General features: G+C 41.7%; 1 protein-coding gene across 4 annotated transcripts in view; it reads right to left on the bottom strand.

The window, feature by feature from the left end:
* The window catches only part of senp6a (SUMO specific peptidase 6a), a 42892-nt gene that overhangs the window by 7429 nt on the left and 17176 nt on the right, over window positions 1–18287 (bottom strand). For 3 of the 4 annotated variants that reach the window (XM_080452584.1, XM_080452585.1, XM_080452586.1), the window contains 11 exons: window positions 16856–16953; window positions 14699–15233; window positions 10357–10601; window positions 8395–8532; window positions 8029–8062; window positions 6430–6621; window positions 5293–5325; window positions 4738–4931; window positions 3211–3398; window positions 2032–2148; window positions 1619–1741 (listed from right to left, as the gene is read on the bottom strand). In XM_080452584.1, coding sequence (XP_080308710.1) covers window positions 1619–1741; window positions 2032–2148; window positions 3211–3398; window positions 4738–4931; window positions 5293–5325; window positions 6430–6621; window positions 8029–8062; window positions 8395–8532; window positions 10357–10601; window positions 14699–15233; window positions 16856–16953 — 1897 coding nt within the window. The remainder of the gene's footprint in view (window positions 1–1618; window positions 1742–2031; window positions 2149–3210; window positions 3399–4737; window positions 4932–5292; window positions 5326–6429; window positions 6622–8028; window positions 8063–8394; window positions 8533–10356; window positions 10602–14698; window positions 15234–16855; window positions 16954–18287) is intronic. The other variant, XM_080452587.1, reaches the window with a different exon arrangement.

Raw genomic sequence — 18287 nt, 5'->3', positions numbered from 1 at the left:
CATACTGTGTAATTCGTTGCGCAACAATGTTGCATTTTGTAGATTGTCACCTGAATACAGTGTTGATGCGTTGCAGTCGTGCAAACCAATAATCAATGACCTTAAAGTCACCCCATTTGATTCCCAGTACCACCAAATTCCTTTCTTTTTTTCCATTAAATTCTTACTGTTTAAGTCAGGGGTCTTCAACGTTTTGAACCCCCTAGCTGAGAGAGAGATGAAGCAGGGACCCCTATATATTGTATAAAATTGTGTTTCAGATTCAACTTATATTGTATAAAATTGTGTTTCAGATTAAACTTTTTTTGTTTACTTGGTCTGCTCTTTGTTTCCCTCTACACCGATAACTCTTTGCCAAAAATAGCAGATCTACACGCTCACAACGCCTCGCAGCGCGAGGCGTTGTGAGCTTGTAGATCTGCTATTTTTGGCTAAAGTTCTCCTCAGAAAAGGGATGCTAGGGTTCAAGTGGATAAGGTAAAAAAAAATCATATCACACAAAGATTTGGCGGACCCCCTGTAGTAACACTGAGGACCCCCTAGGGGTCCCGGACTCCCTGTTGAAGACCCCTGGTTTAAGTTATGAAGTGCAAAAAAGGACACATATCGTCCATGTATGACCAAAACTGTACATTTTCAGGATTCAAATTCATAAGTAGCAAAAGTAGAAGATCGACAAGCTCAAAACGTGTCGCTTTGCGCCATGTTTCGAGCTTGTAGATCTGCTACCTCTGATGCTTTTGTGTGACGCTGTAGTAGTATGATCAAGTAGGACATTAATATATGAAAAAAACACAAAAAGTTAGAATATGGAGATAATAGGTTTCTGCCTGACAACGACGACATGCTAATGCCACCCCATAATGTACTGTGTTTTATGCCTTGCTGCAAGCCCAAATTTCTATTTTGTACAGTAACATTTGCAAGAAAAAGATGTAATGGGAAATTTTATTGCATTTGAAGCTGGTGTGCGGGAGTTTTTCCTGTCAGTACGTTGGGGCCCTCGTCTGGTCTTCTTAGTACAGCAACATTTAAAAAGGACCATAACGGTAGTCTGCCATGTTTAGTCCATTGACTACAACTCAAAATATAGGCTTGAAAAAGATCGAATAGGGCATACTTGCCCTGATGATCAGTTTGGTCGAAACATGTTGGCTTTTAAATTTTGTAATATATGAATAAAGTACATTAATTTTACGCTCCTCAGTTTTTTTTAGAGCTTAGATCTCTTTCTCTTTTCATGGTTCCCGTTGATCCTAGAAGCACCAATCTACCTTTTTTTAAACCCTATTTTTATCTCCTTTGAGCACCTGGTTGATCTCTCTTTCTCTTCTCAAAATAAATCGGCCTCAGGGTTAATGGGTTGAGTAAATACTGCGTTTGCTCTGTATTACCATGCTTAACCAATTAAACCCATATACTTTGTTGAACGGGATCCCCCATGGGTCTATAATTGGCCCCTCCCCCCCCCCCGATAAAAACAAATGTCTTCGCTGAAAATAGGCGCAATGCGGTCCACAATAATGTCAAGTGAGTAATCAAATGGTCTAAACATGCCAGACCACAGGTATATGGTCCTTTGTGTTGAAGTGTGCGCTGCCCGAGGGACCACACTCACGGTAGATTGGCTATATCTGGAACATTCCGCCTCTCTCTCTGATTCAGCCTCTTGTAGAAGAAAGAGCTGAACACGTGGCTTCTTTGCGCGTCTTCCTTTTTCAACTTCTCCAAGACTACGTATCTGGAGGACGGAAAACAACAGAGTTATGTTTTGTTTCGTTAGCCGTTAGCAATGCAATTATTGAGTGTGGGTAATTTAGAATGTTGGAACGCAAAGATATACAGTACGTACTTTGAAAATAGCCGATCTACAAGCTCACAAGCTGCTATTTTCACTACCTTTATGTGACACTCTTGTATGATGAAGCAGGGGATTCATTTACGAAAAAAAAACATGTCTACCCAACAGCAACGATTTGCATGTGAAAAAAAACAAAAGGAACCACATTTATAAAAAATTATTAAACTCACTTTAAATAAAAGTCTATGATGACATCATTTAGGAACTCTCCGTCATTAAGGCAATGAAGGTCTTCATTAGTAACAGTTATACCTCCTTTGGCTGGGGGAGGGGGGTACATTATGAGCCTGGAAAATAAAAAACAAACATTACCATGATGACTAACAGTGATAATCATTGATTGACTGATTGAATACTTTACCCATTAAAATCTGGAACGCATCTGTGTCACTTTAGATTTCTTTGGGCTATTCAAAAATAGCAGATATACAAGCTCATAGCGCGGCACCGAGTGCCGTGCTATGAGCTTGTAGATCTGCTATTTTTGAAAAATCTTGAAAAATAAAATTTAGATTATTTTTCAAAAACAGTTTTTTATGAATCGCCTCAGGTCTTAATGGGTTAAACGTGTTTGATAACAGTACGGCAGTATCTACAGTATAAACTTCATTGACCTGGGTCCCTACTTGGTCCCTGCTATACCAAATCACCAAATCACCAAATCTCAATAAGCTTAAGATTTTAGATCAGCTAGTTTTGCAGAAAAGCGACGCTAGGGTTCATGTGGCTAATGAAATATCTCACATTCATAAATCAGCTCGGTTATATTTAAAGAAAATTCAGATTAAATATATAGTCTCTGTCAGGTGGAAACCTCAAAAGTCCAAAACTGTTACTTTTCAGGATTCAAATTCAAAAGTAGCAAAAAATGTACAAGCTCAAAACGCGTTTAGAGCTTGCAGATCTGCTACGTTTGATGCTTTTGTGTGACGCTGTAGTAGGATCAAGTAGGGCGTTAATGTACTGGAAAAAAACACAAGACGCTAGAAAGATACGATATTTAGCAGTGCCCAGTCAAAGGTGTAATGTTAGGACACCTGTAACAGTAACTGTAATAGAAAGTTGACAATGGATCTTGAGAGTGGAAAAGTGTAAAAACTACATTCATCAGTTTTCCAAATTTGCCCAGATTTTGCAGCCGGTCTCTGTATTCAAACCAGTGCCCTTCAGGTCACAAGCAAGCCTCTCTAACCGGGTCTAGTTTGAGAACTACTTCTGATGGAACTGCGTGAAACTACCAGACCATTCAAGACATTCTCCGTCTTTGTACTGACAGAACACAACACCGCCCTAAACATTGCTCTAGAGTAGACATTTCCGACAGCACAGAAACGTGGAAGCGCGCTTACTTGAGGATTGGTCCAGAGAAGGTGGATTGCAGTTCGCCCATGTCCTCTTCGTCTTCCTCGTTCCACGTGCTGGACTGGCGGGTGGTCATCCGCGTTCGCACAGGTGTGGTCACTGGACTCCCTTGGGTCACCTGGGCGACCTTGGTGACCGGTGAGACCGGGGTGATTTTGTCAGGCGTCGGCTTTGACTGCGGAGAGAAAGAGTAAAGTATTGCTTGTGAACGAAGAGGATGGTTTATCCAGTCACTCCTAGATGGTACGCATGCCAAAATAAAACTATATTTATGAACTGGAAATACAAGACCAGTCTAAAACATAAGCCATGCTAGAGGGCTGCTTCCCCTCTGGTCAATGTCTAGAGGCTATTGTTAACCCATTAAAACCAGGAAAACATCCGTGTCATTTTATACTTTGGCTATTCAAAAATCTGATCTGCTATTTTAGATATCTTCGATATAATCTTTGAACATATTACATTTTTAAAGCGATTTTTGTTTTGCTTCTTGGGAGTCCCTGGAACTAAATATGTTCCAGGAACTTCCTTTTCTGGACATGAAAAAGTTTGAGAAACCACTGATACAGCAACGTACGTTTTTCAGAAAACTGTTGGCTTTAGAAGACATTTTTAGAATCGGCCTGAGGTCTTTATGGGTAAAAAACTAAACAGAAACAGCTGCGTTAAGTCAAGTGGTGGACAGACAGACCAAACCGACATTCCTCACCACTAGTGGGGGCATGAAAATCTCAAGGTTGACCTGATGATGGCGCTATAGAATAGGTGATGTGGTCACCAAATGATGATGACACGTCTTATTAATGGGAGGATAAAAGTGCTCTGCATATCTGTCCATTACATTTTGAAAGTAATTAAGAGTTAAGTAAATCTCCATGAATGTCACTGTCAGCTGCACTCTGCCGAATAATTTACGCTTCCACATACGGCAGTGTCTCACCCCAAGCATAGCTGATCTACAAGCCCTCAATATGTTGCATCTGCGATGTGTTGTTGGCTTATAAATCAGGCTTAATTTATGCCCTGTTGTATGGTGTGTCGTGAGTCGAAAATAGCAGATTACAACCAAGCCGTCACGGCTTGGTGACCCACTGTGAGGACAACAGACTAAGAGTAAGGACAGTATCTTCAAAATCAGATTTTTGGCCTATCCAAATTGGAATCAGATTGGTTTGATCTGAACTGCAAAAAAACACATCTATTCTGATTTTTCAGACTGCATAAACCCAATCCTACTCCAATCTGGATAGGAAATCAGATTTGAACTGGATTTGGGCGGCCAGTCTGGACAAGGCCTTTTAAATGTAATGTCAGCTCACATTCGATTCAACTCAGTCCAAGCTGTCTTCAGTCAGAGACAAATGGAGAGAGGCATTAGGGCAGGCCTCTCGACAGAGATTTGTGCTCTACTGAGTGCATCTTTGTAGTTTTACATTTGTTTAAAAGTAGAAAAAAGGTACAAAAATCAATAAGGGACTTCCACATTAAAAAAGGACAACCTGGAAACCCCTCACCTTCTCCTCCTTCTCCTTGGTGGCCTTGTTGTAGTTGACCAGGCGGATGTTGGCCTCATCAAATGTCAGCTTGGCGGGGAAGTCGGTCAGGTTGTTGGTATTTCCAATCTCCACCAAAATGTCTTCCAGTATCATCTGCTCCTTCATATTGAGTCCGTTCTCGAAGATCAGAACAATGTATTTCTCGTCAGACTCTGGAGGAAAGACGGGAGAAAAACGTACACACGGTAATGAACTTTTCAACCAAACCCCTATCAGAACTGTGTACTACCGCTCTTAGCAAAGGCTTATCGTTTGCGCCTACATCCAACAGGAATGACTTCGAGACACACATAGACTTTAAAACGTTTTTTCGCACATTGAGACTTAAAGAACTCTTTCATTCCAGTGCAACCGTGTCCCCAGTGACAGTCAATGACAATCCCAATGTGAATGAAATAGTGAATGAACTAGACGTGGCTCCACCCATTGGATTGTAGGGAAACCCACACCATTCAGAAAAAAATGTCAACCTTCATTCCTCCGAGAAATAGGAATGCCTCTCTCGATACTTACTGCCGTTTGGTTGAGTTTGACGTACGGGCTGCCCTAAAGAGAAAAAGGGGAGTATAAAGTGTTTAATAATATGTCTAAGTCGGAAAGAGACGTACTAACTGAATTACAGAAAGACACTACCATGAGCAGGTTGGGGCCTTGCATGGTTTCCTCCGCCATCGGTGTATGAATGTGTGTGTGAATGTATTGCACAATCTATGTAAAAGCGCTATATAAATGCACCATTTACCTTCTCTTTTTCTTTTCTGGAGAAAAGACAGACAGTCAAGGTAGGGCCGTTAAGAAAAACGCCAGGTGGCCATTTTGCTATTACGTCATACTCAGGGGGGTGGGGTTGGGTTTTCCCACCCCCACTCCAATGGAGTGGTAGCATTTCAATTGAAACTTAAGCGAGAACAGACAGCGTGTGTGTGTGTGTGTGTGTGTGTGTGTGTGTGTGTGTGTGTGTGTGTGTGTGTGTGTGTGTGTGTGTGTGTGTGTGTGTGTGTGTGTGTGTTTTTTATATATACAGCAGTGGTCCGGGGACCCCTGGGGGGGGGGGGGGGTCACCAGCTAAATTACTAATAGATACTATAGTGATCAAATGGATCCCATACAGGTCTGTAACTGTGAGAGTATACAAATGGGACAAACCAAATCCATTGGCCCATTTATACACTATCAAAGTTATGGGGCTCGGTGGGCCTAATGCATACCAAACTTTAAGTCGGTGGTTTTAAAAGTGGGGTCTGGGGCCCTTGGGGGGGGGGGGGGGGGTCCCCAGCTAGTTAATACAGCATCACAATCATTTTAACCACTTTATCCATTTATATGTTGGCTATTCAAAAAAATAGCAGATCGACAAGCTCGCAGCGTGGCATAAAGTGATGTGCTGTGAGCTGTGCTGTGAGCTTGTCGATCTGCTATTTTTTTAAATGTTTCAAAAATATTAAAACATTTTTTTGAATATTATCTTGATTAAAAAAACTAAACAAAAACATAAATCGTCTCTTCTGGGGGTCCCTGGCACAAAGCCTTTTCAGATGGGGGTCTGCGGCCAAATACATATCAATTTGGGGGTCTTTGGCACTGCTTTACTTGACATTAAAACGTTTTGAGAAACCACTGACATGCAGCATAGGTGGTGTGTGTACTCACGGTCCCCAGCAGAGTCGTACCACTGGCCTCCCTTCTCCCTGGTCATGTTGAGCTGTGTGCGGAGGCGGAGGCACTCCTCCGGCGTGGTCTGGAAGAAGAGAACGGGCAGCTTCCGGACGCAGCACCACTCACAGCTGATCAGCTCCGACGCCCGGAGGCTCACCTTCTCCAGCGCGTCCGACTTAGTGTTGGCTGCCAGGACAAGACCCACGGAATAAAAGCCAAAACTAAATCTCATGACCGAAAACCTTTTGTCAGGCCAAGTCCTAATCTGTGATTTGAGAATCAGCATGGATGTTGGACAAAAGAGCGATTCTGAACGTGTATTCTTATTGCTAGTTTGGCCACTTCAAATACGCTCCAATTTTAACCCATTAAGACCTGGAACGCATCTGTGTAATCTTTAGATTTTAGCTAAAAAGCATTATTTTACACTTTGGCCATTCAAAAATAGCATATATACAAGCTCATAGCGCGGCACAGAGTGCCGCGCTATGAGCTTGTAGATCTGCTATTTTTGAAAAATCTTGAAAATGTGTGCAAATCTTTGAATATATAGTATTTTAAAGCGAACATTTTTAACTCAAATCTTTGCTTCTGGGAGTCCCTGGAACAACATATTTTGAGATGGGGGTCCGCGGCCAAATACATATCATTTTGGGGGCCCTTGACATGAAAAAGTTTGAGAACCACTGATATTATAGCAACATAAGCTTTTTTTTTTAAACTTAGGATTTAGAAGACATTTGTAGAATCCCCCAGAAGCAAAGATTTGAGTAGAAAATGTTCGCCTTAAAAAAACGTTTATTCAAAGATTTGCACACTTTTCCACGATTTTTCGAAAATAGCAGATCTACAAGCTCATAGCGCGGCACTCGGTACCGCGCTATGAGCTTGTAGATCTGCTATTTTTGAATAGCCAAAAAAATCCAAAAATGACACACAGATGCGTTCCCGGTCTAAATGGGTTAACCCATGCAAACCACAGACACACATATTAGTCACCATGGCCATTGATTACTGTTCACAGCGTGGGCTGTAGGATATTTAATTTGAAACTTTGAGTGAAGAGAGGGCATTCACTCACACTTTCACTTTTGTGAGGACAAACATGCAGTAAGAAAACACGGCGCTAATACAGTATTGTTGTCACATTTAGACTTATTGCAGGCCAGCTGATCCGATCAATGTTAGGAAGGATTATTCTGTGCCTCTTTATGTGCAGGACCCTTTTCATTTAATGATCCATTCTAGTAAAGAGGATAAGACTATTTTGTTTTCAAAATAAAATCAGTCCCAAGAACAGCAGATTGCTTTGATTTTGGTCAGTCATGCACATCCTTTGTCTATTTAAGGGTCTACCTGAGACAAGAGATCTGAAAACCATTATCTTTTACAATTCATTGCCAAATTTGCCGTAGCATCTTTGTGTTTTAGGGCCTTATATTAGAGAGACATTATAAGAGCATAACTGGACACTGCGACAACTTTATGTTGGTTGCTTTTTGCTTTGTCATTATGCCTTATGTTTAAGACAGTCAAACAGTATTACGGGATACAGTATTTCATGACCATCAGATAGAAAGGATTTTCACTTACGTTCAGTTTCAAGCTGGATGTGCTCTATGGAGAACTGAAAAGACAAACAGTTACTTATTGACCAGAGGATCATAAAGAATTCTAGCAGTGTGTGCTGTTGGTATACTGTTTTTTTTATGATTTATATTTTATTTAGCCTTTTCCTTATACACAATATATCACACAATAAATCAACAAAAGACCCCTGACGTGACGTCTTCCACCCCCCCTCATTATGATCCGCTTTCCCAACCATAACACTGGTCTGGATCCCTTCAGCATCAGACCCCTTGTAGTTAGCGAGTAGCAGAGGACCACCCATACACATACAATGTTCATGTCAGAAATGTTCTTATGAATGCTGTTGGTGTGCTGTAAATGACTTACTATGACAGGCTTCGTCACCATCCTGCGAAGCGTCCCGACCCTCACACTCCGACACTCCAGTATGATGCTTCCACACTTGTCAGACGTTTTGGATTTCTTTGTCCTGGGAGAGTCAGTTTCCATGCTGTAGTTTCCATGCTGCAAGATGGAGATAATGCGAAGGGCAATGGGGGGGAGGATTGCGTTTAACATCGGAATCAGAAAGGACAGTGCTTTCTTTCTTTCTCACATTAAAGGCTACCGTGTACTCCTTGTGGAAACAAAGTTCAGCAAGCCAATAAGAAAATAACTTAACACATTGACCGCCAGAGGTTAATATCATAATGTACTCACCAGTGCCAACGTTTTATTGTTGTTTTTTGTTTTTTACACGTCGCCATAGACCTCGTTAAAATCCTTAAGATTGAGCTGTGCACTGTTTGTAAACATCGCGGACATCTCCCTGTGTCTACCAGTCCAAACCACATGTCAAACGGAGCCGCCATGTTGTAGTTAGAACGGTTTATGTTAAACAGTGATCAGCGAGGAGAAAAACTACAATCGAAGAAAATGGTGTTTCAGTGTGCGCTTTAGAATGGAGGCCTACGGGATCGGCAAAACGTGATCCAGATTAATTCCGTTTCCGGTGGTGTTACAATGAAATGTTCCGTATAGAAAATTCGAAAAAAAGGAAAAAGCACCACAGCCCGTAGGCTACGGGATCGGCGCTTTACGGTAGGATGTATCGGCCCGTAGGCTACGGGCCTGGCGGTGAGAGTGTTAATTGTGGCGAAAACAAGTTTTGGCATTTCTTGCGCCTCCAAGATTTTCTAACTAGCCGAATATCACCACAGCAACCAAATGGATCAGTACGCGGTCCATCGCTGGCAGATTGCAGAAATAAAACGATATCAATTCACTCGTGATTGATATCGTTTTATTTCTGCAGTCTGCCAGCGATGGACCGCGTACTGATTTGAAGAAAGGTTGGCTGAGGAGTTTCGGCGGTACAAACCTCTAATAATCCCTCTGTGAGGGACTACAAAGACAACCAGGTGGTACAAACCTCTAATAATCCCTCTGTGAGGGACTACAAAGACAACCAGGTGGTACAAACCTCTATAATCCCTCTGTGAGGGACTACAAAGACAACCAGGCGGTACAAACCTCTATAATCCCTCTGTGAGGGACTACAAAGACAACCAGGTGGTACAAACCTCTAATAATCCCTCTGTGAGGGACTACAAAGACAACCAGGTGGTACAAACCTCTATAATCCCTCTGTGAGGGACTACAAAGACAACCAGGTGGTACAAACCTCTATAATCACTCTGTGAGGGACTACAAAGACAACCAGGTGGCAATTAATTAATGTGGAGTGATAGCACACAGCCACACACCATGTCCATCGTGTTTGTCACCAGAGAGATGGCGAAATCTCCAAGACAAATGATGTCAAAGTGTTTCGGAGGTTCACAGTTCCAGCACCGTATACAGTGGGAAAGGTATAACGTGCCACGAGTATAAAACAATTCCATCCTCCGATAAATTTGTTCTGTTCAGCCAGCCGGAAAAACTTTCCGACTTCCATTTTCTAGTATGTTGCCAGCATTTTTTGAACGATCACTTGGTACCAATTCATGTGTTTATTTCCATGTGAAATCTCTAAACCCTAAACATGGCCTGTTGAACACACAAAAGAAACTTTGTTGCCAGTCAAAACGCAGTATGAACGGACAAGTATTTGTTGTGCAAATGTTTATTAACCCATTTAAAATGTTTTCTAAATCCTAACAGTTTTTTGAAAAAAATCTAAAAAAAAAAAGTTTCACGATTTTTCAAAAATAGCAGATCTACAAGCTCATAGCGCGGCACTCGGTGCCGCGCTATGAGCTTGTATATCTGCTATTTTTGAATAGCCTAAAGAAATCTAAAAGTGACACAGATGCGTCACAGGTCTTAATGGGTTAAATTCATCCATACCTGATCCTTCATTCGAGACCTCCGGGTTAGCGAGATCTTCATGTCTACGTCCGAGTCTGAGAACATGTCAGAGGTCATGTCCTCTTGCTCCCCGCTGCTCTTCACCGCCGCCTCCACCCTCCCACCGGAGGGAGCCGGAGATGAGTGGGCGGAGTCTGCAGGCCGAGGCGAAACGCTGTCCAACCGGTTGACACTTCCTGTGCTGGCGTTGTCCACTTCCTCCTCTTCGTCACTGGACAGTACAACTGGGGGGGAAACGGAAGAGAACGCGTGTTTTACAGCGGGACTCCCCTCTTTCGTTGGTGTGTCGCACCCAGGTTGCGCCTAAAGCCTGACATTTAACTTCACAAAAACAATGCCTAAACCTAAGCTTAACCCTCACAAACACTATGCCTAACCTCACAGAAATTATGCCTAAACCTAACCTTAAAACACCTTGTACACCTGGGAGAAACACCGGGAAAAGAGACGGTCACAACCAGTCAACTACCGTTGGCCACTTGTTACTGGAACTTAAAAAAAAGGTTTGAATTAAGTCTATTTAAATGTGATAACTTGATACTGTATGTTTCTCAGTCATATTCCCCAGTCCCCACCCCCACACTTTGTTTGATAATTGACCATGACATGGTGGCCATTTTGCTCTTATTTGATACTTTTGTCTTTTGTTTTTGGAAAACCGGTGAATGTAATCTCATACAGTATACACCCAACACTATAAATCAATTTATCATTGTCCAGAGTTTGAATTTGCCATTCAACTAACAGTTATCAACAGAAGGACCTTCATTCCATTTCATTTAAAAAAAAACATTTTAAAAACTGAAATGAGCAACAAAAAAAAAAGGAGGAAAAAAAAGGAACACATGGCTTTAAAAAAAAAAGCCACATTTCTAATACAAAAACTCTGGCTATTACTTAATTCAAATTTACTACAACTACAGACTGTACAGAAAATACAGTTGGTAGATTGATCTCACTGAAGGCAGGGACAATACAGCTCAGCTATATTTAAACGTCACACATTCATCTCTCTCGTCTCTAACGGCTCTTGCGCCGCAGATGTGAGCGTGTTTCGTTCGTGGCCGACCTGGAGAGACTCAGCAGCAGGTGTTCTGTGGTTTGCGTAGTGTTACTAAACACTTGGCAAAGCAGCTGCAGATGCATTTCTGCAAAGCAGCTGCAGATGCAAAAGCCTCCGATTATACTGAACTACCAGCAGTGAATTAACACTCCATTTAACCTTTTTCACTGTTCATTCTCTTATCGAGAGACGCATACAAGTGCAATCTGAGGGCTAATCATCTCCAGTTCCTAGGTCAGCAACCTTCCTTGTGAACAATAGAGCGCAACAGTTGCTGCCATGTTTTTTTCCACTGGGGGCAGGTTCCAGAGAGGTAGAAATCCATAGACGTTTCAGAAAACCCTTATAAGAGTTTAGACTGGAACGCATCTGTGTCACTTTTTGATTTGAGCTAAAAAGCATTATTTTACACTTTGGCTATTCAAAAATAGCAGATCTACAAGCTCATAGCGCGGCACCGAGTGCCGCGCTACGAGCTTGTAGATCTGCTATTTTAGAAGAATCTTAAATTTGTGCAAATCTTTGAATAGATATTTTTTAAAGCGAACATTTTTAACTCAAATCTTTGCTTCTGGGGGTCCCTGGAACAATATATTTTGAGATGGGGGTTGGCGGCCAAATACATATCATTTTGGGGGTCCTTGACAGGAAAAAGTTTGAGCACAACTGATATAGAAACATATGTTTTTTCAGAAAACTGTTGGGATTTAGAAGACATTTGTCGAATCGGCTTCAGGATTTAATGGGTTAAGCCTGTAAGACAACTACACTCCTGTTGATTCATCGTGACCATAAAACTTTTGATTCTGTACATAAAGATACTTTGAAAATGCAATGCAGTGTACATATTTTAAGAATGAAGGAACTAATTCTCCCATGAGCCGCTGCTACACATTAGGATTGTGGGTATTTAAGTATTTCTCCATGACATTGCGAATTAAAACAACCGGATTGATTGGTTACAGACGTGTGGCTTCTACAGGAGCATATAGCATCGTTTCACAACCAGGAGCCATGTGGTCAGACTATATTGGAGTGTTAAGACATTATAGCTGATAATAAAATCCTCTATGGAGAAAAGGAAAAGTGATTCTTAATTCCAAGAAACTCACTGGTGAGCTCTATAGCAACACCTTACTTATACTTGGTTAAATCTTACTTTAACCACTTAAACCCCATATGGTTAACCGGAGTCCCTCAGGGCTCAATACTAGTAGTGTCTTTTCGGTTTTCCGTTATTGTGGGGAAAGCTTTGGCTGAAAATAGCCGATCGACAAGCTTACAATGTGACGCAGCGCGTCGCGTTGTTGTTTTTACTTAAATGTGACTTTAAGATTGAACCATTATGACACATTATGAGCTTGTGGGTGTTCTATTTTTGGTGTGCGAAACTGGCGCACAACTACGCATAAAATCAGGCTAAAAGAGCACAAGGATCAGAGCCACGTAGCCCTGCAATATTAATGTGATCTTAGAATGATCACTAAAAAAAGTATACACATTAGGCTCCACCGACATAATCCATCACTGTCAATGCACCCCTGAAACCAGTGGCGCAATTTACATAGGGGTTGCTGGGTTATGTAAACCCATACGTGGGATTTCACCTGCTAGCGAGGATTTATTTAATTTTTTTAGTTCATTCATTTTGTTTTTAATATATAAAAATAGCCGCCCATATTATATACATACAAATTCATAGGCTATTATATGTACTTTTAGTAATTTCCAATATATTAGGGGCCCTATCCAGCTCTGTGGACCGAATAAACCGATTTAAAGTAACAAAAACCCCCCCCCCAAAAACGCTAAAACCCCGCAGATTTTCGCGTGCCTACGTGCCAGGGCCCTTTTGATCTGAAAACCCATGTGTAATAAGGTCTGTGTACGCCACTGGGGAAACAGACAGTGGTACTAGCCTGACAACATAGTACGTTTACTGTGATTTATGTCTTTTTAGACATTCTAAAGTATAATTCTTCACGTTTTACTGTAACCACGATAGATGGAGTGTGTTGGCGGAAACGAGTATGAAAAACCCCAGCGGTGTCCTTTAACCCATTGAAACCGGGAACGCATCTAGTGTAACCACTTTAACCATTATTTTATACTTTGGGCTATTCAAAAATAGCAGATCTACAAGCTCATAGCGCGGCACCGAGTGCTGCGCTATGAGCTTGTAGATCTGCTATTTTTGAATTTTTGAATGCAAATCATTGAATATAAATATTTTTTTAAAGCGAACATTTTTAACTCAAATCTTTGCTTCTGGGGTCCCTGGAACAACACAATTTGAGATGGGGGTCCACGCCATCATTTTGGTGGTCCTTGACATGAAAAAGTTTGAGAACCACTGATATATAGCAACATAAGTAAAAAAAAAAAAAACTGTTTTAGAAGACATTTCTAGAATCCCAAGAAGCAAAGATTTTAGTGAAATGTTTCACTTAAAAAAAAAAAAAACTCTCTCTCTCTCTCTTTCTAAAAAAATAGCCAAAGAAATCTTAAAATGACACAGATGCGTCCCCCGGTCTTAATGGGTTAAAACAAAAATGCCACTATAAGGACCATCACATGGCACAAGAGGTGAGAGTAGGCAGAGTCACAGTGCATGAGCTTGGCCAGAAGGAAAGGGCTGACTAGAACCAGCGCCTTAGTTCCAACAACTACCAGTGGTGGAAAAAGTACTCACATTCTGTACTTAAGTAAAAGTACCAATACTGCAATATAAAAATACTCTGTTACAAGTACAAATCCAAAATTAAAAATTTACTTGAGTAAAAGTACAAAAGTATTGGCATCAAAATGTACTTAAAGTACCAAAAGTAAAAGTACTAAATATTTGAAAATAGCCGATCTACAAGCTCTCAACGCGTCGCGATGCGACGCGTTGAGAGCTTGTAGATCTGCTATTTTCAAATAGCCTATGTATAAAATAGGGCTAAAGTGGTTAATGTATGTTTCATTATATCATAGTTTATGTCTGAATAGTAACTAGTAACTAAAGTTTTCAAATAATTGTAGTAGAGTAAAAAGTACAATATTTGCCTCTGAGATGTAGTGGAGTAGAAGTAAAAGTACTGGAAATTGGAAATACTCAAGTAAAGTACAAATACCTCAAAATTGTACTTAAGTACAGTACTTGAGTGAATGTACTTAGTTACTTTCCACCACTGACAACTACAGCACAGATTCTTTGGCCTGATTGCAGGATTTCCTTTTTGTTCCCCTCGTACCCCCTCGGAGAGAAGAACTTACTGGGATCATTGAGTTCGTGCTGCTGCCTGGACGCCGCCGTCCTCTTTCCTTTGGTGGTCACCAGAGAGATCCGGGCGCCGCAGCAACTCGGCGCCGTGCCCGCCGTGCCCGCGGCGGGGGGCCTCCCGTTGGTATTGTTACTGTGTGGCGGGGGCAGCAGGCCGCCGCCCCGGGTGGTGCTCGTGATCCGCACCGGGAGGATCTCCATGCGCGGCGGCGCCCTCATGGACGATCCCGGCCCGTAGAAGGCTGGAGGCTTGTTGTTGTTGTGGAGGCTGCCGACGGCGGCCAAGGTGGTATTGGTGGCGGTATTGTTGGTGGTGGGCGGTCCGGGGGGGGAGGTGGGGGGCTGCGAGCGGAAGGGGGGCCGGGAGGCCAAAGACGACGGGGGAGGGGCTTGCTGGACGTGCTGGCAGGAGGAAGGGGGCAGGGCCAGGCTGCTGCCACAGTTCTGACACTTGGAGCCGCCGTCGTCCTGGCTCGTCTGCCGTTTGCACTTCCCGCAGACCACTAGGTGACCACCTGGTCGGATAGGCTGCAGGATGGATAAGGAGAAGCATATTATCAGTGGTGGAAAAAGTACTCAAATGTTTTACTTAAGTAAAAGTACCAATACTGCAATATAAAAATACTTTGTTACAAGTAAAAGTCCAGAATAAAAAAAATACTTGAGTAAAAGTACAAAAGTATTGGCATCAAAATGTACTTAAAGTACCAAAAGTAAAAGTACTAAATATTTGAAAATAGCCGATCTACAAGCTCACAACGCGTCGCGATGCGACGCGTTGTGAGCTTGTAGATCTGCTATTTTCAAATAGCCTATGTATAAAATAGGGCTAAAGTGGTTAATGTATGTTTCGTAATATCATAGTTTATATCTGAAAAGTAACTAGTAACTTAAGTTTTCAAGTAATTGTAGTGGAGTAAAAGTACAATATTTGCCTCTGAGATGTAGTGGAGTAGAAGTAAAAGTATTGGAAATTGGAAATACTCAAGTAAAGTACAAATACCTCAAAATTATACTTAAGTACAGTACTTAAGTAAATGTACTTAGTTACTTTCCACCACTGGAAGCATATTATAATTATCTCTGCTGTCGGGCGGAAACCAGCTACGTCCAGAATATGAACTTTTCAGGAAATGGAAAAAAAAAAAAAAAAAAACATGTTTTTATAACACCACAACACTGCCTCATCAAAGTCGGTATGGGGACTTCACACATCGTCAGATACTTGAGTGTGTCCTTATATTATCATCACTTTACCCAAATACAGCTCAAGTGGAGTTAGGTTTTTGACCATTAATGTGGAGATAGGTCTTTTTTTCCGTCTGACTTCAATGGGGGACAAACCACCTAACTCCAACTTGTGGAGTTAGGTGGTTTGTCCCACAGTTTGAGGATCCAATGGGAGTTAGGAGGTTTAGTCAGAAGCGCTTTTTAAATACTGGTTCAATACTTAATAAAACCCACACACAGACGTAAAGGGTGTTCAATATATATATATATATTTATTCAAAATAAACAAAAAAGTAGAAACATGGAGATGGCTGGTCTCTGCCCGACAGCGACAGTATACTATATTAGTTACTCGTATGTGAAGGGCTGGGCGATATCAATGTCACGATTACTTAAAACTTTTGCCTCGAGAATAGCGACACGTTGTGAGCTTGTAGATTGGCTATTCTTAGCTTTTTGTGTACGCCACCATTGGACTAGCCAGGGATAATCGACAGGGAGCCAGACATTATTGAGAAATAAACCCTGAAAAAGGTGATTGGAACCCGAAGCGAAGCAGAGGGGTCTTTATCACCCTGAGGGGTTTATTTCTCAATAGTAACCGGCTCCCCGTCCACTATCCCTCTTATTACACGGATACTTAATAACAAAATTAATACACTGACCCAAAAGTAACAACAAAATGATCTGATCGATTTTTTAAGGATTTAAAGTAGTCCATTCATTTATGCCAAGTGCGTCCCAGTGCACCGCGGTCGGCTCGAAAACACCGGTAGGAGGTGCAGATTACATATAAATCAAAAAGCATGCTTCTCGACTTCTCAGTTCCAGACCAGTCCAACAGAAGTACACTAAAACTATGAATATATATATCTCCCTCTCTCACCAATATATGTTTATTACTGGTGTTATCATCTTACCAGTGGAGGTTTAATAGCAGAGGGGAAACCAGTGCAGCCTTCTAGGAGGGGCTTCCTCTTCTGTTGGAGACGCCGCTTTATGTTCAAGTGCTCTTCATCTACCAGGGAGGGGGGGGGGGACAGAAAGAAAGACAGATCTGCATTAATATCAATAGTGTTATGGTGTGTGTCAGGTGAGTGAGTACCCAGAAGCAGACAATGAAGCAACTAAGGCAGGTCAAGTCCAGTAATCATTTATTAGACAGAACGACAAAGGTGAGGCAGGCAAACGAGGCCATGAAACACACAGCAACAACAACTAGGAGTTGGCAGAGAACTGAGGAAGTCAACTGGTTTAAAGAAACAATAAGTTATTCATGGCATAACCACGGTCATAATGAGGACATAGTTAACAATAGATCCCCCCAAAATTGTAAAACGTTCAAAGCGTCAATAAAATCCTATAAGTTCAATTTGTATTACTTTCAGTCAAACAAAAATGCAACGCGCGATGCCGTGGGCAGGTCTGGACCAATTTCAACCAATAATATAATGCATTATATTAATATCAAAAGAAGAAGGTGGACGCCGTGTTTACAGACAGCTGTGACCTGAACTTGATTTGACAATGCCTTGTTCACAGTGCACGACAAAAGCTGCAGTTTTAATCTCCTAGCCCGGGGGGACTGGACAGTCCGCTGAACGGACTGAACACACCGACTGATTCAGTCAGTGAACAACCCGCCCCCATCGCTGTGATTTGCTGAGAAGCACACAGCGAGTTTAACTAGGAAATATGTCACATATCACAATATGGTAGTGAAAAGCCATTACGTTTGGTCTTTCAATACAGAGAAGAGATGAGGGAACAATGATCAGGTGTAACAGTGACTAGACAGACGGACCATGACACAATCAAACAATAATAATTACACATTCTCTCTCTCATCCATGTTAATGCATTGAACACACGTGCTTGCTTGCTGCAGCTTGCTTTAAAATAACGCTGAATGCCCTTTGATGTTCAACTTGCCCTTGATGTCTACCACTCAATGACGGTCACAATAAAAAAATTACAACAAATGTATGTTGTACTGTATATAGCAACAAGAACCCCCAAAAGGGGTTCCCGTCCTGAACGGTATAGTTACAAATAGGGGTTCCCGTCCTGAACGGTATAGTTACAAATAGGGGTTCCCGTCCTGAACGGTATAGTTACAAATAGGGGTTCCCGCCCCCAAAATGGGTTAAAGAAATAATGCTAACGGACAAACAAAAGAAAACCCACATTTAAATATGTTTTATTCAGCAGTCATTTAGTAGCTAAATATACAAAGAGAAGCCAACTTCAAAAGAGCTGCCCGTCTATGAAGGCCCCCCGCCATGGATTAGCCTAAATGCATTGGGTAGTTTCTGAAATTCCTTGAAGATGTCACGCCTCATTATCAACTAA

The sequence above is a fragment of the Gymnoscopelus braueri genome, assembly GCF_963280865.1.
Source record: "Gymnoscopelus braueri genome assembly, chromosome: 16".
In the NCBI taxonomy this organism is placed as follows: domain Eukaryota; kingdom Metazoa; phylum Chordata; class Actinopteri; order Myctophiformes; family Myctophidae; genus Gymnoscopelus; species Gymnoscopelus braueri.
Note: the sequence above shows the minus strand (reverse complement) of the source record. Positions and strands in the feature narration are given on the sequence as shown.